This window comes from Protopterus annectens, chromosome 9.part0, assembly GCF_019279795.1.
Source record: "Protopterus annectens isolate FY-2018-M chromosome 9.part0, PAN1.0, whole genome shotgun sequence".
Taxonomy (NCBI): Eukaryota; Metazoa; Chordata; order Ceratodontiformes; family Protopteridae; genus Protopterus; species Protopterus annectens.
In genome coordinates this window covers 200,667,185-200,687,743 of record NC_056743.1, presented here as the reverse complement: position 1 = coordinate 200,687,743, position 20,559 = coordinate 200,667,185, and the positions used below count along the sequence as shown (strand labels likewise).

General features: G+C 39.1%; 1 protein-coding gene across 2 annotated transcripts in view; it reads left to right on the top strand.

Moving 5' to 3' along the window:
• TH (tyrosine hydroxylase) overlaps window positions 1-20,559 on the top strand; it is a 1,190,719-nt gene that overhangs the window by 882,692 nt on the left and 287,468 nt on the right. For both annotated transcript variants that reach the window (XM_044082744.1, XM_044082743.1), the window contains one exon: window positions 8,529-8,703. In XM_044082744.1, coding sequence (XP_043938679.1) covers window positions 8,529-8,703 — 175 coding nt within the window. The remainder of the gene's footprint in view (window positions 1-8,528; window positions 8,704-20,559) is intronic.

Here is a 20,559-nt window from a genome sequence, read left to right as displayed (position 1 = left end):
AGAAGGGTATGTGCCTGTTTTACACTCTTAATAGAACAATTTTACAACCATGTCAAAGTCAGGAAAAGGGAGAGTTAATGTTAAAGGCAAGAACTAGAAATCCTGTTTGAACACTAAAATCATCTAGGTATATTTATGCTACAACAAAAAAATACACATCTACGCAAAGCTATGAATATGTGAATCGATTGCTGAAAAAGAGAGTTAGGCATTGGGTTCCATTGTACATTCCATACTTTAATTCACAGAGGAGACCAAAGATGCTAGTCACACAGACTAGGGGAAATTGGCCTGGCCACTGGGGACATCCCCTGCTCATTTTATTAAGTGCCATGGAATATTTTACATCCACCTGAGCAGCCACCAACTCAGGCACTCAGGACCCTAGTTTAACATCTCATCTGAAGGACACTACCCTCAGAAGTGCATCATTCCGCTTGCATTGCACTGCAGTGTCACTAATGGAAAAATGAATCCTAGCACCTGGTGTGGGAATAGAGCCCACAGCCTATAGTATTCCTAGTTTTACTGCTTACCTTGTCCTTCCGTTGCCAGTTAAGTGCCCAGCTGGGTGGGGAGAGAATGAATAAAGAATACAAAGCCAGCTTATCACTGCAAAACAGTAGTTTCAGAAATTAATTGGTAGGATAATAAACTGATTTTACACGAAGGCATACATCTCAGTACTAAAAATGTATGAAAGAGAATACTTGCACCCTTCCCAAAAGATTTAAATACGACTTTTAATTCATACTTAAACATGACTTTTTATTGACTAGGCTTAAAAGCAAGTTGAAACATTAATTTGTGGGACTTTAGATTCATTGTTATGATGATGCCAATCTTGACATTGGTCATTATAAGTATTCTGAGGCTATCGGTCTGCTCTGAAGCAGACTTCTATTCCCTTCAAGGACTGTACAGCATATTAGTCTGCAAAGTTATAAATTATCTTCAAAAATGAAAAAATGCAACACAAGTATGCATTTAATGCAGAAAGTAATTAAATTCTATGTCAAATTTTCATCACTTTAAATTAGGGGTGAAAAGGAAACAGATTTTTCTATGGGGTAGGAAGAAAAGCATCAGAAAATCATAAATATGCTCATCTTGCAGATAGTCATAACTTGAATGAAAGCTGGCCTCTCACTTGGAGGACATTACAGGGAAAGAAAACTTTTATATGGCAATGCTTTCAGTAACATTTGTCCCCATGTTTACACTATTTAAATGAAATGCTAATTACCAAGAATACAGCTTTCTGTCATGCTCCACTAATGACCAGAGTACATGCAAGTCTGTGTGTCTGGCCTATCAGTCTGGGAAGTGTTCTGCCAAAGAATCTAAGATTCCTATATTCTTTTCTGAGAAAACTCTAAATGTGTTTTTTCAAAGACTGAATGATCTTTATTTTCTAATTAATAAAGCTCTCTCTCTGCTTAGACCAAATATATATATATATATATATATATATATATATATATATATATATATATATACATATAAATATTGCATTTTATATATATATATATATATATATATATATATATATATATATATATATACACACACACACATACACACACACACACACACTTTAGTGAGATTACAGAGCTGCTATAACCTACACCTGCAACACTGATGTTGTCACAACAAGTCTGAAATATCCGTCACAAATATTACATTGAAGAGTGTTCTTCATTCTAATGAATTATTAATTCTTGGGCTGCTTGAGCACTTTTAATGATGCTTTCCCCTCAACTTTTTTTTTTTTAATTAGGCAGATAAATAGCATCTGAACCCTTGCAAAAGAGGATCAATCATTTACCAAAACTGGTTTCAGTCAGTAACAGAGAAATAACCATCAAGCCCACCACCCACAAAGTATCTTTGGTGCAGGTTCACTTAATGGAGGAGGATTTCATTGAAGCCAGTTCTTTCTGGACTAATTCAATAGAAGTTTGTCAACCAATATTTTCAGGGGGGTGGGGGGGGGGGGATAGCCATCCACATTTCAGCAAGGAAAAATCCCTGTCTAATGAGGCCAGCTCCAGCATCCCTAATCTCAGCACATTATATTTTATAACTAATAAATCCCCGTTTACTCAGACCATATGGAATGGGGCATTGCAAAACTTGCACTGACCAAGAGATGAAATGCCACGCATTCAAGGTACTACCCAATATCACATTGCAGTTCTGTTTACTTAAAGCAGATCAGTTCCGACAGGTCAAGACTAATTTCTTACATATTTTAAAATGTAATTCGTTGATGAAAGCAGAATAAAATAGCTATGAATGCAGTAAGTGATTCCTTTAAGTGACCAAATATGTTGTCTTCAGTATAGATCATTTTAATATATCATCCATATTCTTTACAGCTTGCATTTTGTTCTTAAATTATACACAGTTCACTGTAATAGTCATTTAGTATACAGGCATGATCAAATTATTCATAATTTCAGTGTGAAAAAAGCAAATGGAAAGCTGCATGCTTTTTTATGCTTAATGAATCTGATGACCAGGTGTGTGCGTCTGTGTACTGGATTGCTGGCAGATAAAGGAAGAAGACCCACAGACTGACAAGGCAGGATCATAGGTTGGTACTAGGCTATCTGCCTGAAGGCATTCATAAGCCTAGCCAGAATGTGTTGGCTTTCGCCGCCCCCTTAGATTAGTTCCCTGTGCCTCTGTCCAGCGGAACCACTGAAGTGATCCCAGGGAAAACTTTGTTTCCCATCCATTCATCAAGGTTTCTCTTGAAGAGGGTGTTAGCGAGGAGCTCTGCCTATTGCAGATTGGAATCTTGTTCCAAAGCACTCCCTCCAGCATGTCCTATTTATTGTTGTGGTGAGGTTTAGATCCCTAGAGCATGTGGCGCAAGAGGATACGCTTTTCTTTAGGTGGAGCATGTCCATCAGTTCTGGGTTGGACATGGCCTTGTATGTCAGGCTGAGAGCACCTCTGAGTAGGCAGTATACAACAGAGTACAGCTGGAGTTTCTTCAGTCGAGCTGCATAGGGCATCTGTTTGAGGCAAGTGATCCTCTTGGTAAGGTACTTCTGTGGTCTTTCCAGCTGTTGCAGGTGTCTTGTAAGATACATCCCAAATGGGGCATTGTACTCTAGGATGGGTCTGATAAGCAATGAGTAGAGGGGCACAATGACCTCTTTTGATATGGATGCGAACCCTTTTGTGATAGGGTGTGCCATGTAGAAGGATTTTCTAACCACTTTGGCAATGTCATTATCAAAGGAGAGTTTACTATCTACTTGGGTCCCCAGATCCCTTATTATGCCTTCCATATTTAGGGGACTACCACCTATGTGGTAGCTTGTGGGTACTTTGCTTTTTCCAAAGGGGATGACTATGCATTTTTTGGCATTTAGCTTGAGGCCATTATTTTGACACCAGGTGTCAGTCTCAGTGAGACCCTTTTGGAGGATGTCTGTGTCAGCCAGAGAGTCAATTATAGTCCCTAGTTTGCAGTCGTCTGCAAACTTAGTCAGCCATAATCCTCCTGTGCTTGCCTGTACCTCTGAGAAGTATATGCCGAACAGGAGGGGTCCTAGGACTGAGCCCTGGGGAATGCCACTTGTTACCGGTTTAGAGTCAGACCTAGCTCCCGCAACTCTTACCATGTGGTTTTTCTCTGTCCGCGAGCCAGTTGGCAATCCATCTTGTGATGTAGGGGTTTATGTTCAGGCTGGTGAGTTTGTCTATACTACCAGAATGGGAAATGGTGTCAAAGGCCTTTGCAAGGTCTAGGTAGGCTGTGTGTACCACCTTTCCATTGTCTACAGCCTTGGTAACTGTCTCAAAGAAGTCTACCAGGTTTAGGAGACATGATCTGCCCTTAAAGCCGAACTGGGTAGGGTCCAGTATTTGGAGGTTCCCAATGTCTCTATTAATGAGTTCCATGATGATGCGCTCCATAGCCTTGCAGACCAAGCTGGTCAGGCTTATAGGGTGATAGTTCCCGGGGTCTGTTGTGGCTCCACCTTTGTGGAGTGAAATAACCATTTTTGTGTGCCACTCCATGGGTATGTAACCTGTGAAGAGGCTGAGTTTGAACAATGTGTTTAGGGGAGGGGTTAGTTCATCTTTGAGCTCATGTAGGACGCAGCCTGGGACATGTCTGGTCCTATTGATGCTGTGTTTTTGGCTTTGGAGAGGGCTATTTTAACCTGAGTGTCTGTGATTTCAGGAGCTCTACATTCTTCTGGTATGGTTATGGGCCCTTTTGGGGGTGAGAGGGGGGTGAAGTTTGCGCTGAACCTGTCTCTGCCAGGATGTTAGCAATATCGGTCAGTTCAGTGTATTTTGTACCATTCTGCACTAACTCCAAGCAGATCTGAGCATTGCCACTTAGATTTTTGACATAGCTAAAGAATGCCTTGTGGTTATCTTTTGGGTCCTTTGCAATTTTTCTTTCGAAACTCACCTTGGATGATTTTATGAGGGATCGTAGTTTCTTGTGGATACTGACCAGGGATGTCTTCCCTTCTTGGGATTTGACTCTTTTCTGTACTAGTTTCCTCCTTATATTGTATAGCTTGTTTATGGCAGGAGTCCACCAGACTGATTTCCTTTTCTTAGAGGAGTGAGTCTTGGTTTTGATTGGGATAGCAAAATACATGCATTCTAGTAGGTGCCCATAGAATGCATTATTAAAGGATTTTGCAGCTTGGACAATGTTATCCTTTAACATGGGGGCTTTGAAATTTTCCACCTTGGTCTTAAGTAACGTGAAGTTTGCTTTTGAAAAAAAGTTTTTCATGGTGGTTTCCCTGTCCGGGGGTGGGGGCGGAATGTGGATATCCAACATGATTTGTTTAATGTTAGATCTAACCAGTGAGGGGTTGACCTCCAGTGTGGAGCACCGGTCGCCCATGTTGGTGTTGACCAAGTCCAATATGTTGTCACCTCTGGTGGGAGTGTTGACCAGTTGATCCAGGACATTTGAGTTTATAAATTCTAGGAAATGTTGGGCAAGGGAGTTAGTACTTGACTAGTTCTCCCAATTAATGTTTGGGTAATTGAAATCACCCAATATTAGGGTGTTTAGTAGGACCTTTATATTTCCCAGTGTTTCCAGAAATGTGGAATGGGGTTCCTGGGACATGGGGGGTGATCTGTAGCAAGCTGCAATTTGAACTGCAGTTTTGCCCGTTGTTAGTTGCACGTGGATGATCTCTGAAGCATCATGCTGCACCAAAAACCTGGAGATGTGGGTATCCTTGATGAATATGGATATGCCCCCACCTTTTGTATTTTGGTCCGGGTTCTGTGGCCAAAATGTATGGCATGAGTTGTAGCCTGGTAGTGCTGGGGTGCTCTCTGCAGCCTTAAACCAGGTTTCTGTTAGTGCACATATCGATTTTCTCCATACTGAGGAGTGCCTCGAGCGCGTGTATTTTGAGGTTTAGACTTCTGGCATTAAATAGCATTACCCTCAGTTTTTTGTTACTTGTGCTATTTATGGTGGTGGCTTTGTCTTCTGAGCCTTGCCTAAAAAAGGCACTATGGGGGTAGCAAGAGCCTTGGTCAGTATTCAAAAGCCTAAGGGTGATAGGTGCAAGCCATCTCTAGTGAAGCAGAGTGGCTTGTCAAGCATGTCATCCCAGGTGGACAGACACTGGATCCCCTTTGAATGACACCAGAAACTTAGCCAATTGTTGAAATTGATAACTTTTTCTTTATACTGTGGTATCATTCTTGGTGAGGGCAGGATGCTACTCAGGGTCAGGGTCATACCGGCCTGGGCTACAAGATCAGAGAGCTCTTTCATGTCTCTGCATGTAGTCCAGGGAGGTACGACTCAGGTCATTCACACCAAGTCTTATTTGTACTTGTTCTGGAGTGACCTGAGTGCTTGTGTTATGTGGCGGATCCCGGCACCAGACAGGCAGCCAACAGTAACCTTCTCCTTATTCAGCCTAGTGAGTGGGACGTTAGTGTGCCTGACTATAGAGTCACCTATTACTAGTATGTTGGGTATGTTATTTTGCCTTAAGGGCTGTGATTGCATGGCACACTGGTATGTGTTTCATGATTTTGTATTTGGGGGTGGAGGTTGCTTGGATGTCTGCTTTGGAGGTCTCTGTTGCTTTTGCAGATTTTTATTCAGAGACTCTGAGTATATTTTTGTGTATTTATGTGTGTTTTTAGCCGGTGCTGGTTTAATGGGTCTATGTGAGACTGGTAGTGTGATGCAAGTATTTCCCTTCTCCTCTTGACTGTCTGATCCAGCCTTGGGTTGAGAGCTTAGCCTCCAGTTTGGCTGTATAATTGCATCTCTAGCATGTGTTAGTGTTTGGTGGTAGGAGAAGAGGGTTGTCTGTGTACACGAGTCAGTTGTAACATTGCCTTAAAATGCCCAGATTCACCAGTTGGACTGGAAAGTACACCTGAAACTGCCCTTTGGACATGCCTGGATAGGTACAGTGAACTGTTTTACTGAATGGCTGGTAAGGTTGAATAGAGAGCCTTGTCCTTCTGTACAGTATAGGAGGGTCTAGTGCTAGGGTTTATAAATGCTTGCTATGAGTTTTGAGCAAGTGATGGACTTGAGTGCTTAAGTTGAAAGGTTGTCTAATTCCAAGGGAAAAATTGAAGAGGAAACTTTGTGGAGCCGGGAATAATAATACCCTAGCTAGTCTGCACTGCCTGGCGTGCAAAACCGGGCAAATGCAGTATTTATAGCAGGGAAATGAAAGAGATCGAAATTAGCCCAAAATGGCCAATAAACTACTAATTTCTGGGCTGAAACCACTCCTCCAGGGACAGATAGGCTGCTCAAAGCTCCCCTCTCTCACAGGTGAACAGAGAAACTTCCTTCTATCCAAGTAAGGTATGGGCAAACACAGATATTTGTAACACAGCCCTGAATTCAGCACTTAACCTGAAAATTGGACTATACTAGCTTAGAAAGGTGGGAAACAAGTATATATATATATATATATATATATATATATATATATATATGTATATATTTATTTATTTATTTATTTTTTTTTTCAAAAAATAAAGCAGATACAATCAAAAAAACTGTTTAAATGCACAGAAAAAGAATACTTATGGTTATATATCTCAGATCAGAGTTGTAGTCAATGCCACTAGTAATAAAGTAGGAAGAAACACAAATACAGTAAAAGCAGATGAATAGAATGCAGTTTATATATATATATATATATTTTTTAGAAAATAAAGCAGATACACTCAAAAAACACTTTAAATGCGCAGAAAAGGATACTTATTGTTATATATCACAGATCAGAGTTGTAGTCAATGCCCCTAGTAATAAAGTAGGAAGAAACACAAATGCAGTAAAAGCAGATGAATAAAGTATTATATATATATATATATATATATATATATATATATATATATATATATATATATATATATATATATATATAAACAATAGAAAACTAACAACTGATTTAAACAAGTTACCCAATTAACCAGAAAAAAGCTCAAAACTGAGCCCTGCTCTAGCAGTCTTCAATCAGACAAGTTCTAACTGCACACTCCTGCTGCTAGAGTGCAAGGGAACCTTCTCCAAAAAAAGATGGCCTGGGTCAGTGCTCAAGTTATACAAACAAAGCTAGATTCAGCAGGCCTGAATCTGGTCTATGCTGCAGCAACAAGGCGCACCAATTTCAGAAAGTAACAGTTCAAATAAGCAGGCACAATATGCCTGTGGCCAGAAATTCCCAGCTCAGAAGGGCAGAATCCAGCCTCCCACAAGATTGCAGACCACAAACCTTTTTAATGTGAAACAACTGGTCTAAAGCCCAAGTGCGTAATCGAAAGGCTTAGAATAACAGTTGCAATTTAATTGGCTTCCAACAAGCAGCAGCAAATGCAGCAGAATAAATGCTATTAAGTACTTTTAAGAACAGGCAGCAAGAGCAAAATAAGTAAAGTAGGAAGAAACACAAACACAGTAAGCAGATGAATAAAGTGCAAAAAAAATTTTTTTTTCTCTCCGTATTAGGTAGAATGAGCTAAAGACACTAGACTGGGAGGAGCGTCTCAGATCAAATATACCGTAGGGGTGGGCAATTGCAAAGCCACCAAGTATAAAAAGAAAACACCAACAGGGAGGGCATGGTTTGGGGAAAAATCAAAATATATAAAGATATCACTTTCAACACAGATCAGAAGGCAGCAAATATGATCTAAATAAATCAAGCAAAAGCAATTAGAATACTGTAAAACTTTGTAAAGAAGTGCCAAAAAATATACTTATCAATTTATAGTTTGAGTTGTTTCAGTAGCACTCTCAGTCTGAACTCAATTAGATTCAAGCAATGAATGCAGAGGTAACAAACAGGGAATCATATATGATTAACACTGTCTCTCAACTCTTGCTTTTCCAAGACTATTCTAAATAAATCACTGTTCAACTACTCATTACACTCCTTGAATTTTGAACACATTTAAATGCAGTACAAAAATTCATAACTTTTTAAAAATAGTATGTTGTTTCTTGTGCAATGAAAGTTTTGTTTATTTTATAGACATTTGAAGCCAAAATCCACCATATGGAGACTAGACCAGCCAAGAAACCAAAAGACTGCCTTGAAAATCTAGAATACTTTGTCCGCTGTGAGGTCAACAGCTCTGATCTCAGTACACTGGTCAGCTCTATCAAAAGAATTTCTGAGGACGTGAGAACTTCAAAAGAAGAAAAGTGTACGTATTCTGAAACATTTCACCTTTTTATTAAAGGCATCCAGAAAGCTTGGCTTTTGCTGCCATAATTTTGTTTCAACATACCTAGCAATTATACTCAGATTCCTGAAATGAATTATGTACTTGCTTTAATATGACTATTGTCTATGTAAAGCAGAGCCTTGGTGAGGTGCAAAAGTTTTCAGACCTTAGGGGTAAGATGCTTCACAGCCTTAAAGATGAACAATCCACGGAGAAAACTGGTACTTCTTGCTTACTAAAGTTTCAGGCTTAGCTTCCTTAAAACCAAGAAAAAATAATCAAACTGTAACCGATCTCATATGAGACGACTAATCAAGCACTTTTAACTTGCTTAGAAATGTATGCTTCTTTACTGAAAAATTAAAAAAAAGTGAAATAGATGAGCACTTTCTCCTTTAACATAGCTTCATCAGATCTAACAGTCAAGTTACTAATCTAAACTCTGACAAGTCAATAAAATTCTCTAGTTGTAAATCACTAAAACACTAAAGAAAAGCACATTTTCTATTTATTACCCTGATGTTTCAGCAAGAAGCCTTCCAAACCAACATACAGTGACATTTTAAAAAAATAGAAAGGAAATTACATCACAAGTCATTAACATTGTAAAAAAAAAAAACTTTCCAATTATTAGAATGATCAACTCAGCAAAATGAGAGGCCAAAGGACTATTTATATCACAGTTTTGAATGTTCCTGAGATTCTTTAATTCTTACTGAAAGTGTTGCTAGGTTCAACCTCATAATACAAGTTGCAAGGACAACAATATAAAATGAATCACAAACAATTAAAATAACCCTTAATATGAACTTTTTTTAGTTTTTTCTTGGGTGTGAAGGATTTGATGTGATTGCTGAGCCCCATTCTGGTGAAGTAGATTGTCTGAAAGTTATTGTTTTAGAACAAATACCCCACATCTAGTATTCCAATTTAATGTAAGAAGTTTTTATTGTTTAAGGAAACTTATGTATTCTTAAATTTAATAAATTGATACCTTATGGATTTAATCTTTCCTTTAAGTGGAAATTTTTTTTGCATTCCAATTGCTTATGAATTGTGACATTTCCCCTTTCTTCTGTTAATATATATTATTTTATGTCCCTCTTTGAATATTGGTTTTTATCCTTCCTGGAAGGCTTCTTGCCAAGGTGCTGGGGGGAAAAAAAGCTTTTTGTTGGAGAACAGCAGTGTTTTATTTACAATTGTTTAAGTGATGACTTGATTTTATGGAATATGCATAATAGCTGTAGCCCATACCCTATTTATTGGACATTTGTTGACCGGAATAGTCCGACTGAGCTAGAGCCCTTTTTCAGCAGAGGCCCGGGGAGAAAAGCTTCACAGAAGAATAGACAAATTTACATACATAGCATTAATGAGAGCAATGCAGAGTAGAGTGGAGTGTGGTACTCAGAAAGGTTACACAAGTTTATCAACAGAAATGCATGCACACATTCAAAAGTAGTAAAAACATTTGAATTCAAATCCATGATAAAGTAAGGTACACACACAGGTTTGCAAGAAACATTTCTCAAGGTCAGGGTGGACAAAAAGCATCAGTAAGCTGGTTAGTTGTAGAAGTTGATGTAGTAGTTATGAAGAGTGTGAGATTCGTTAACATTCTACCTCTCAACTGTCCAGATTTTTGCCTTAAATTTTTGGTCTGTTCCTCAAAATTTTGATTTTTCTGGCAAATCACTGGGATAATCTCAGGATTTAAGTCACTAAATAATGACAAACATTTGAGTTTCATACTTCACATCATTCAGAAAATACATGTTAAACTGTGTTATTTTAACAACTAAGTTTATAAGAGCAATATTTAAAATCTGTCCCTATTTTTGGGGCTTTATCCCCCCATAGCACTTAGAGGTTTGAGAGGTGCGCTGTAGCTGAACTGTATCCAGACTGGCCAACAGCCTTACAAGCCTGCTAGAGCTGCATTATTTGGGCTTTAATATTCTCAAACACAAAGCACATGCTTTTTTTGAAACCCAAAGAAAGTTATGGTGGAATGAAAGGCAACAGAATAGCACTATCACAGATGGAATACAGCTGGGAACAGTGGGCACACAATAGTATTTATGCATTTTGCTAGATATCTAGATCATGCATTACACTCCACTCAGCATACTAAAATGGCATCAGTAAGAGCCACTGTGCTTGCCACCTACCATGGAATCACAAACCTATTTGGCAAAGAAGTTAGGATGGGTCTGACCCGAGTGATTATGATGCTTATCACATTCTCTTGCCCATTATCTCAGCTGCAATAATCTACTTGGAAGGTTCTAGACAGCCCAAAATAACATGCGTCATTTTACGGCTGGCGTCCTTAGAATGCAGCATCAACATTCAGCAGCAAAGGTTAAAGGGTTTCCAGTTCAACTGAGAGATAAGCTAATTAGCAAAACAATGTATATGCTTATATACAGTAATGCATTGATCTAAAGGATATCTGAATATTAAAATATACCAAAGAACACTAACATCTGATATAATATCCAAAAACCTGGATCATTCATTTCTCTGAATGGAGTATATTTCTACAGTCTTCTGACTCTGAAGACCTATAATCTGTAACTTCAACTTACTAGCAATGGAATTAAATTTATTTATTTAACATTTGTAAACCAGGAAAGTCCGACTTGGAACAAAGCCATTTTCAGCGGAGGCCTGGAGAGAAACGCTCCACATGCATGTCTTTGAAAGTGTGAGGAAACCGGAGCACCCGGAGGAAACCCACACAAATGGAGGGAGGACATACAGACTCCGCACAGAAGGCACCCCAGCTGAGAATCAAACCGGAGAACCTCTTACTTTGAGGCGACAACACTAATCGCTGCACCATCCACTATTAAATGACATTCCTAACCTGCATTTATTTCAAAAAGAGGCATAAGCGTTTTGTTGTTTAGGGAGGTCTTTGCTGGATTATAGACAGGGTTACAAAGGTAATAAGTGAACGTCTATCTCTTGGCTCAGTATACTAACCTGACAGTATATATACTTTTAATTGCATTAAGATAATTTCATTAGCTGTGCAAGTTTCTGACCAATACTGTTAACTGAATTTCTGCATCTTCATTGTAATTGGGTCATGAATGAAAATGGGCTCCAGTGGTCCATCTCAACTACCTGTAAAGTTCTGATACTTATTCTTTGCCAGCTCCTATAAGACATTGGCGAGGGTGAGCCTGACAGCTGTTTTGGAGTACAGTCGGTTTTTAAACATTGAACTTGATTACTTGCACCATATTAGACTTTGTAAACTGAAAACCTTGTTTTCTTAGGAGAAATAAGGAAATGTATAATGCCAATGGGTGAGCAACACACTGAAGGAAAAAATGTAGTCTGTGCAAATTATGTTTCATGCCATTCTCAGAGTCCCCATAGAAAGGTAGGGTTTTTGTCATGGGTGATCTCAGACATCAAACTGACCAGTTTTACTTTTTCTATAGTGGATACACCTGGCCTCACCATCCTAAAGGCTTTTTAATGCCCTGTTTATAGAGCACCCAACTCACTGCTTTTACTGATATCTTCTTTAGACAGGCCACTCTTCCTAATAAAGGCAGTTACCATGTTACAAATTGCACTGTCAGTTAATAAGGAGTTTGATTCCTTGATTACATAGATCTGTTTAACACATGCATTCTGACAAGGGATGCTTTAGGTTACCTAGAAGTCCTTAGCCTAGTTGTTTATCAGAACATCTGTTAGAGCAGGTATTTTTTAAGCACCATTAAATGAGGTCTTAGTGAATATAGCCCTCAAGAAAATATTTTTAGACCTGGACCTTCTGAATTAACACACTTCCGCGGTGGTGCAGTGGTAGCGTTGTTGCCTCACAGCAAGAGGTTCTCCCGTTCGATTCTCGGCTTGGGTTGGGATTGCCTTCTGTGGGGAGTCTGCATGTCCTCCCCGCGGTCGATTGGACATTTGAAATACATGCATTGAATGGGTGTGCCTTCATTGAAGGTTGGGCATCAGGCTGGCAACTCTACACCATAAAATCCAACTGGCAGTCATTAGCGGACCGGAGTTCCGCTGTGGCGACCCCCTAACTGGGAAAAGCCAAAAGACAAAACAACCTTCTGAATTAACACAGCTATTGAGCTTCACTTTTGCAGATTACCAAACCATCACTTTTAATGCAACTTCTGTCAGTCCCAGTGATCCTGTGATTTCCTGAGGGGTCATAGTCCCCTTTCAGATTAGATTTTGAACCAAACACAGCACTGACTGGTAAGTGATCTAATGATGGTGAAAGATCACAGTGGTACTCTGTTTTGGCCATCCTTCAAATCTCTGAGATTTCTAATTTGATAAACGGCATCCTGTTGGAGTAACTAGTCATCTCTTGTAACACTGTTACTGATTTACACTGGTTCACCACCTAGTCTTCTGGACTTTTCACATGGCCATTTATAGCACAAATACATCTCCCTTCCTTGTGCAGTACTACATAGTTCCCTACTGGGTCTACCACTATTCAGTGTGCACATGTACTACCATAGAGTGGAATCAGAAGGAGAGGTGTGCTTTATCACTCCTATGGTGATGATACCCAGCTAGGTCACAGATTGTAGTATTACTGTAACAAAATCACAACTTGGCAATTTAAGTTTATATACCCAATGTTTCCTGCAATTGTGCAACCTCAAAGTATATGTCATTAAAGAAAAGAGGTGCAAAGGAAGAAACCGTCTGTGTACTGGGTGAGAAAGTTTATTTTGTCCTGCTTCTCCCTTGGCTACCATGTTTTCTGTTCAGGTATAACGCACATCTATATCTAGAGAGAGATTTAAACAAGCACACCAATATCTGCATGCGTGTGTGCAGTTCTAGTCTGTCTGACTGAATTCAATTAATGTCAATGTGAAACCATTAACAAAATATAAGTCTGAACATATGGAACACAAAAACTACAAAATATCAAAAAACGAAAACTATTTCCTGTCCCAATAATAGCAATACCTCCCCACCCCACTCCCCACCCCCTGGTAACACTAGCCTCAAATTCTTCTGACTACTGGCAAGGTTATGGGAAGGTTTTTATTAAGATATGGTGAAGAGTTGGGGAAAGGGGCAGCATTAGGGGTAGCACCTATTGCTAAGGTGGGCAGGCAGGGAGGGCTGTATATATGGGTCTTGAGCATTTGAATCGCAAATAGCTGAACCCATTTGATTGTAAATTCCTCTGAAAGAAAGTGTAGAAGTCTATACAAAATAAGTGATGGTGTTATTTGTCATCACAGGAGTTAAGGAAGAGAGTCTTGCAGAGTATGTTTGAATTGCAGCCGTCAGTATCATATCATACCTCCAGATCTAGAGAGGTTTAGGTTTGTACTCCAGCACTGGATTCACTGTGTATGGTGGCGCGAGAGATGTATCCATATGTATACACATGCACAAGGTATACTTGTGCAGAATGCTAAGCAATCGCCCCAAGGTGCATCATTCCTTTCCTTAGGAATAAATAGCACTTGTTATCTCCCTCACAGATATTTTACTGGTGGCTATGATCTGCATCAGCTCTAACCACTTGAAATTTAACACCTCCAAGAGATGCCACATGAAGGAATTCTGCAGGTTTGGTACTTGACTGTACATAATTTATTGGGGACAATATAAACTCTGCATCCAAGATAATTAATCATGGTGCTCTCTTTCATGATTGGCAGACATTGGAGGATCATGTTTGAGCAGTCATGGAGGCTTCTAATCATCTTTGGAATGTCTCTTGGATTGAGCCTGGACTCAATCTGAGAACTCGGTAGCCGTACTGCATGCTTTGGTTTCATCACATGTGCACTACAACAGTATGCAGAACTCCAATGCCCATCCCTTCTGTGTTATTGTATGGCTTTAATTTTGATATGTTAAGCCCTTCAGAGGCTGCACCAGTTGTCTACATCTTCCTGAATGATATGATCACCACCTTGTCATTGCTCTAAAATATCTAGAATCTTCTTATCTACAGGAGCTGATTAGTCTCTTGCTGGCTAGTTCTGACCATCTTATTACTTAGTACTGCTAACAGCCTCAAAATGTGCAGCTTGTAACCCATGTTATGTAATCTTTCATGTGTTAAGTACTGGACCTTTGGCATCTGCCACATCACCTGCCTCAGATGTCCACCTCCTTGGGTAAATTTAAGAGGCAATTTGTATCATGCCACTTTTACCTGGACTACTATGACAGTGATTTTGATCAATTCACTTATGGCAATCAATTTTAGTAAAGCAAAAATAAAGATACAGTGATGTCCACAGCTAAGGAGTACATCACAAGAAGTTTCCAGGCCTAGAATAATCCAAATATGTATCTTTCATTTACAGTAAAAGATGAATATGGTATAAAGGAATGGTTGTATGCATGGAGAGGAAACATAATCCTACTGCAAGGGAGACAAAATGCAGTTGCTGCAATATTTATATTTTGACTACATTAATCCCATTAGGCATGGCATACTTTTAGGGAAAACCCACTGGATATTCGTATGGATTAGGAGTAATTTGGTGACTGTATTAAGTAAGTACTCGTATGCTTTTTCATCCATATGAGCCACCCCCAATTCAAAGGGATGGGATCTCGGTTTAGATTATAGCTATCACCCTGCTATGACATGTGGGTGTTCACAGAATTGTTATAAGCAGTGGCTGATCACCGATTCTGACACTGAGAATATAGTAACCAGTTGTACAGTGGTTCTGACATTGAAAATGTGGAAATCAGGAGCACTATATACCAGGGGCACAGGAAATATGGTGCTACTGATCCCACTTCATCTCTAGGGATATCCTAATTTCATACGAAAAGGTTTGTACAAAACAAATCATACACTATCAACCATAAGACAGTGAAATTATGTGCTTCTGAGACAAATACTTCTTAAAGATAAATACTTCTAACCTAGGAAAAACGTACCTGGAAGGATAACTGATGCTAATCTTGTATCCTGTACTGCTAGACCTTAATGGGAGAATTGCTAATACATATCAAGTTTTGAAAAGGAAAGACAAGCTGGTTTTCTTCCAGGGAATTCTGCTGTTATACTACACTGAATGAATTCAGGATTACACACTAAGTGAACAGTTATACTGTCACCGTGGGCATGCCTGCAACAAAGAACATTTCCAATAAAATAATGCCAAAAGCCTGCAGCAGATAACATTGCCAATAAAGCAATGCCAATAGCCTGTTAATTATAACATTGTCAATAAAGCAATGCCAATAGCCTCTGACAAAGAATATTGCCAAAAAATGCTAATAACCTGTGACAGCAAATATTACCAAAAAGCAATGCCAATAAAGCAACAGAATGTGTTCTTGGTGGCGTTTTTCAGCCCCTCGAGTCCAGCATTCTAAAACAAGACAAGACACATACTAATTAATCAAGCAGTGTATCAGTAAGAGGAATTGTGTCATATTATTCTACTTTTGAAAACTACTGGCAGGGTCCTAAGTAGAAGGTGAACTGTACAATGATGTTTAAAAATAAAACATCTTTACTGTTATTCACCTTTATTTTATCTCTTCGTTGAATTAGTACAGCCTCGGGACTGGGCAATATTTATGCTGTAAAATAATCATACCTAATGTAACATTCAGTAATGTATGTTGCGAGCATAACTCTCAAGGGTCCTCAATTTTGCCTCGTATTTCTGCCCTGTCCCCTTGTAAATTGTGATTTTCTGTCAATAATGCCAGACATTAGTTTCCATGCTACTTACTGTTCAAAAAAATGAATGATTATGCAAACTCTGTTCTTAACTGTTTAATGAATCAGTGCAATGTTTAGAAATTGTCCCCGATTTAGTACCTTTGTCCCCCATTATCATTTTGACCTAGATACTCAAGCAAAGAAGTTCAGAGCTGTGTTTTACAGAATTTCTCAGTACTGACCCAGAATTCAGGAAGGCTTGCAACACTGGAGAAACCATTACTATTAAAGGGTTAGCAACGTGGTAAGCCAAAGCAATTCAGAGACTGCTCTCCTTACTAGCCATTGCATAGGCAGAGGTCTTGCCAGTAAAGTTGCATGCATATATGGCAGTCTGGTGGCATGGCTAATGCTAATTACCCACGTGCTGTCCCCTGGAAATGACACAGGCACTGTAACATGGTAGAGCAATTCCACTGTTAATTTTTTCATGAGGAAGAAAAAGTATATGGCATGGCACATACCCCTATGGTTGAATTGTGGCTTTTAGTTCAAATACAAGTGGTTACCATCATGCTGGGGGGGGGGGGGCGAGAGTGTATTTATGTGTGTGTGTGTACGCGTGCGCATGTGTAAGGTCATGAATATAGCTGCAGTGATATGAGGGAGTATGTGAGTAGATGAATGAGTAATTCCATATGTGGGCATGTCTGTAGATTATTTGCAGCTGCATGGAAGTGAGGATGTGGGCTTGTGTGTCCACAGGGATGTGTGCCGGTGGGTGGGTGTGCATGCGGGGGGGTGTGTAGGTATGCATGTGGGTGGTGTTGGTTACCTGTGCAACCACTATGCATGATCTGGTGGGAAGAAAACTCAGTCAGGTTTTACAGCTCAGTGTTCAATTAAGGGGTGTCGTAATTAGTTGCTAATTAAGTAATTGACAGACCTACATTAGGTATTTTATTCTAATGCAAGAATCCCAGGCATACCTCTCAACCTCGTAACAGAAATGTGGACAAAGTTAAAAATAAAGGGGAGACCCAAGGCTAAAATCAGGGACAGAGTTTAAATGTTGCTCCTATAAACTTATAAAGTTGATAGAACAGGTTTGTATATTAGCATTTTTTCCTGAATAATATAAAGTAAAACTCCAAAATCTGTCATCATTTAGCAACTTCAGTCCTCAATGATTTTCCAGAAAAACATTTATTTTGAGTAACAGATCCCAAATAAAAACCACAAAAATAGAAGAAACAGTGCAAAACAAACCAATAAACTACTAAAGCACTGTTAAAAGGAGATGCCAAACACCGGTCAGTCCCAGAATAAATCCAAAAAGTTTAATGAATACGATGCACAATCCAAAATAAATATAACGTTAAACGCTTATTGAAACACCGCGTTTTTCGTCTAAAAAACAGACTTCATCAGACATCAATAAAACAATCCATTAATTAATTAAACATCAGTATTTATAGGCAAACGCCATTTCGAATGGTCCAATAAGGAACCAAAATCATGAATAATTAACCAAGGACTCTGAAATGGAGCACTTCGTGTTAAATAATGAAACATCTAACTTAATACAATCTAACTTGAAAAAACATGATACAATATGGTGAATGATTATGTAAATAAAAGGCAAAAAAAAAATCTGCACACTGAAATTGGCAGTTGAGAGGTATGATCACAGAAGTGAATTAGGTCTGATGTATAGCTCTCTACTTTGTTTTCTTTTTTAAAATGGAGTTAAATGTTTACACAGTGTAATTTGTAACTTTCTAGTTTAACAGGAAGATATACTAGAAATTTAATTTTATTTTCTGTCAAGTTATCAGAAAACTTTTCAGCTTTCAAAGATAGGGCTAATCATATCAAATAACTTGAAGATTTTTAAGTTTATGTCATTTATTTTCAGTAAGTAATGCTGACCTAAAAGACAACTGTGTTACATGGGATTTATCTGCTTGTTTCAACAAAGGCACTTAAACATTATAAAAGAACAAGAATCTGCCTAAAAACTAATACTTTAATAAAAACGCCCCTCTAAAATTGACCAGAGTCAAATTACACAAAAATAACTATTTGTTAGAATGAAAAAGCATCATGGAAAATATATGCCGTCAGGTGAAATAATCCAGGCTGGTACATCATTAAGAAATGTACAAGACTGTGCGAGTTAAGTCTAAGCATAATTGAACAAGTAATTAAACCAAACTTCAAGGGAATAGCAAGAGCTAAAATTTTATGAAGAGATTAGTAACTAGGAGATATGCCGCAAAGTAGAGTGGGTGTAGCCCTGGACTCGAAGGTTGGCCACACTGCATACTCTGCCCTTGTGATGGGAGGGCTCAGACAGCTTTGCTCTGATTACGTAGTCAGGGAGCTGGGATCTCAGTTTAATTACAAGCACCACCCTAGTATGACTAGCATGTTTTTGCAAAAAAGCATATAGGTAGTGGCTGAACACAGATTCTGAGGACACAGAAAATATATTCATCCACTGGATCTCTGGAAATATCCAGTTAGAATTAGCCAGTGCATGCCCACAATACAACCCACTTTATTATGCTAAACACCCAGTGTACACACTGAATCTAGTTCTGTGGCATAGTGGGATAACCCCCTGATATTGTAACAGGTGACCAGAGTTTAATTAGCAGCACAGGCACCTGTAGCAGCTGGAATGGGAAGATGGTACTGAGTGACCACTACCTGCTCATCCATCCTAGGTGAAGGGAAGCAGATTTACCACATACAAGGCCAACTAGCAAAGCACTAGGTATTTACTTGGGGAACTTCTGAGCCAGCTGAATCTGTGCAGTCACGCTGCTCATCACAAGAAAGCCAAGGAGATTCCAGCATAAAGAAGCACTCTTCCCTTTGGGGGACTATAACAGTTGGTTTAGTAGTCTCATGAGGGAGAAGAGATGTTTCTAATGGAGAAAGGATAAGTCACCCCACCCCCCATACCACTAAGCTAGCTCACTCTCAACCACTGGAAATTCAACAGTAAACAGCTTATCAGGACTCTTGGGAAGGAGCAAATTGTTTGTTGGACCTTCAGCCAGTCCAGGTGTGCCCAACTACCATTGCCTCCGAACAAATGGGCCATTTGGATATCAGTAAAGGAGCCACTGGACAAGGTGCTGAGGGACTCAAAAAAAGTGTATAAACTGTCATTTTGTTAGAGCAGACAACTATATGTGTTCAACAGAACACAAACAACTTCATATATTTACACTATGAAGCATTTCATCAACACCCTTTCCCCAGGTTTCTATATGGGATGGGGTGCGTCAGCTCTCACCATCTGTCTTTATGTAGTGGCCCTCTGCTACCTTAGACAGTCATGCCTGTCACAGTCCTCTCTCTCACACAGTCCATTCATGTCTTTGCTGGGATGCCCTCATTTCCTCTCGACTGCCTGTCACAAATCTTTATCAGACTGTCTTGTGCTTTCTTGCACATGTGCCTGAACCACCGTAATGTGTTCTTTGACCTGCTCTATAACTGGAGCTCCAATGCTCTGATGTCCTCATTTCTTTATCTGTCCCAGTGCACATCCTACCACCCATTTCAGGCATTTCATACGTCGCCTCTAGCTTCCTCAACTGCTCTCCCTTCCCTACCCAGATTTCTACACCACACAGTTGTACTGGTCATAAAACTGTTTTGTAGAATCTAAGTTTTCAGATTATTTCTAATTCTTCTGGTCATGTACTATCTGTGTTGGCTGCAGCACCCCAGATTCTAAGCTTGACCTTCTCATCCAGACTTCCTTTCTCCTCCCCATTCCTCTCAGATAAGCTTAGCTATGTGTGTTTCATTAATGGGTACATCTCATACTTTTAAAGGTTTTGTTTTACAATTAATGGTTCGTGGAATTAGGAAGGACAACACTGTAAATAAAACTGAAGCCTATGAATATTAATGGATTAGTAGGCTGAATGTATTGAATACACCAGGTTTGAATGAATCGTGCCCTTTAAAACCTATTTTGAAGCGTTGAAGCTTACATCACTGATCATGTGATTAATTTATTTTATACAAGGGATTTTAAAATAGTTGATAAAATGTGATTTGTACATGAAAGCTTGTGTTTATTAAATTTACTTATATTGTCGGGAACTATCTTCGTTTTTTTTTTTTTTTTTTTTTTTTTT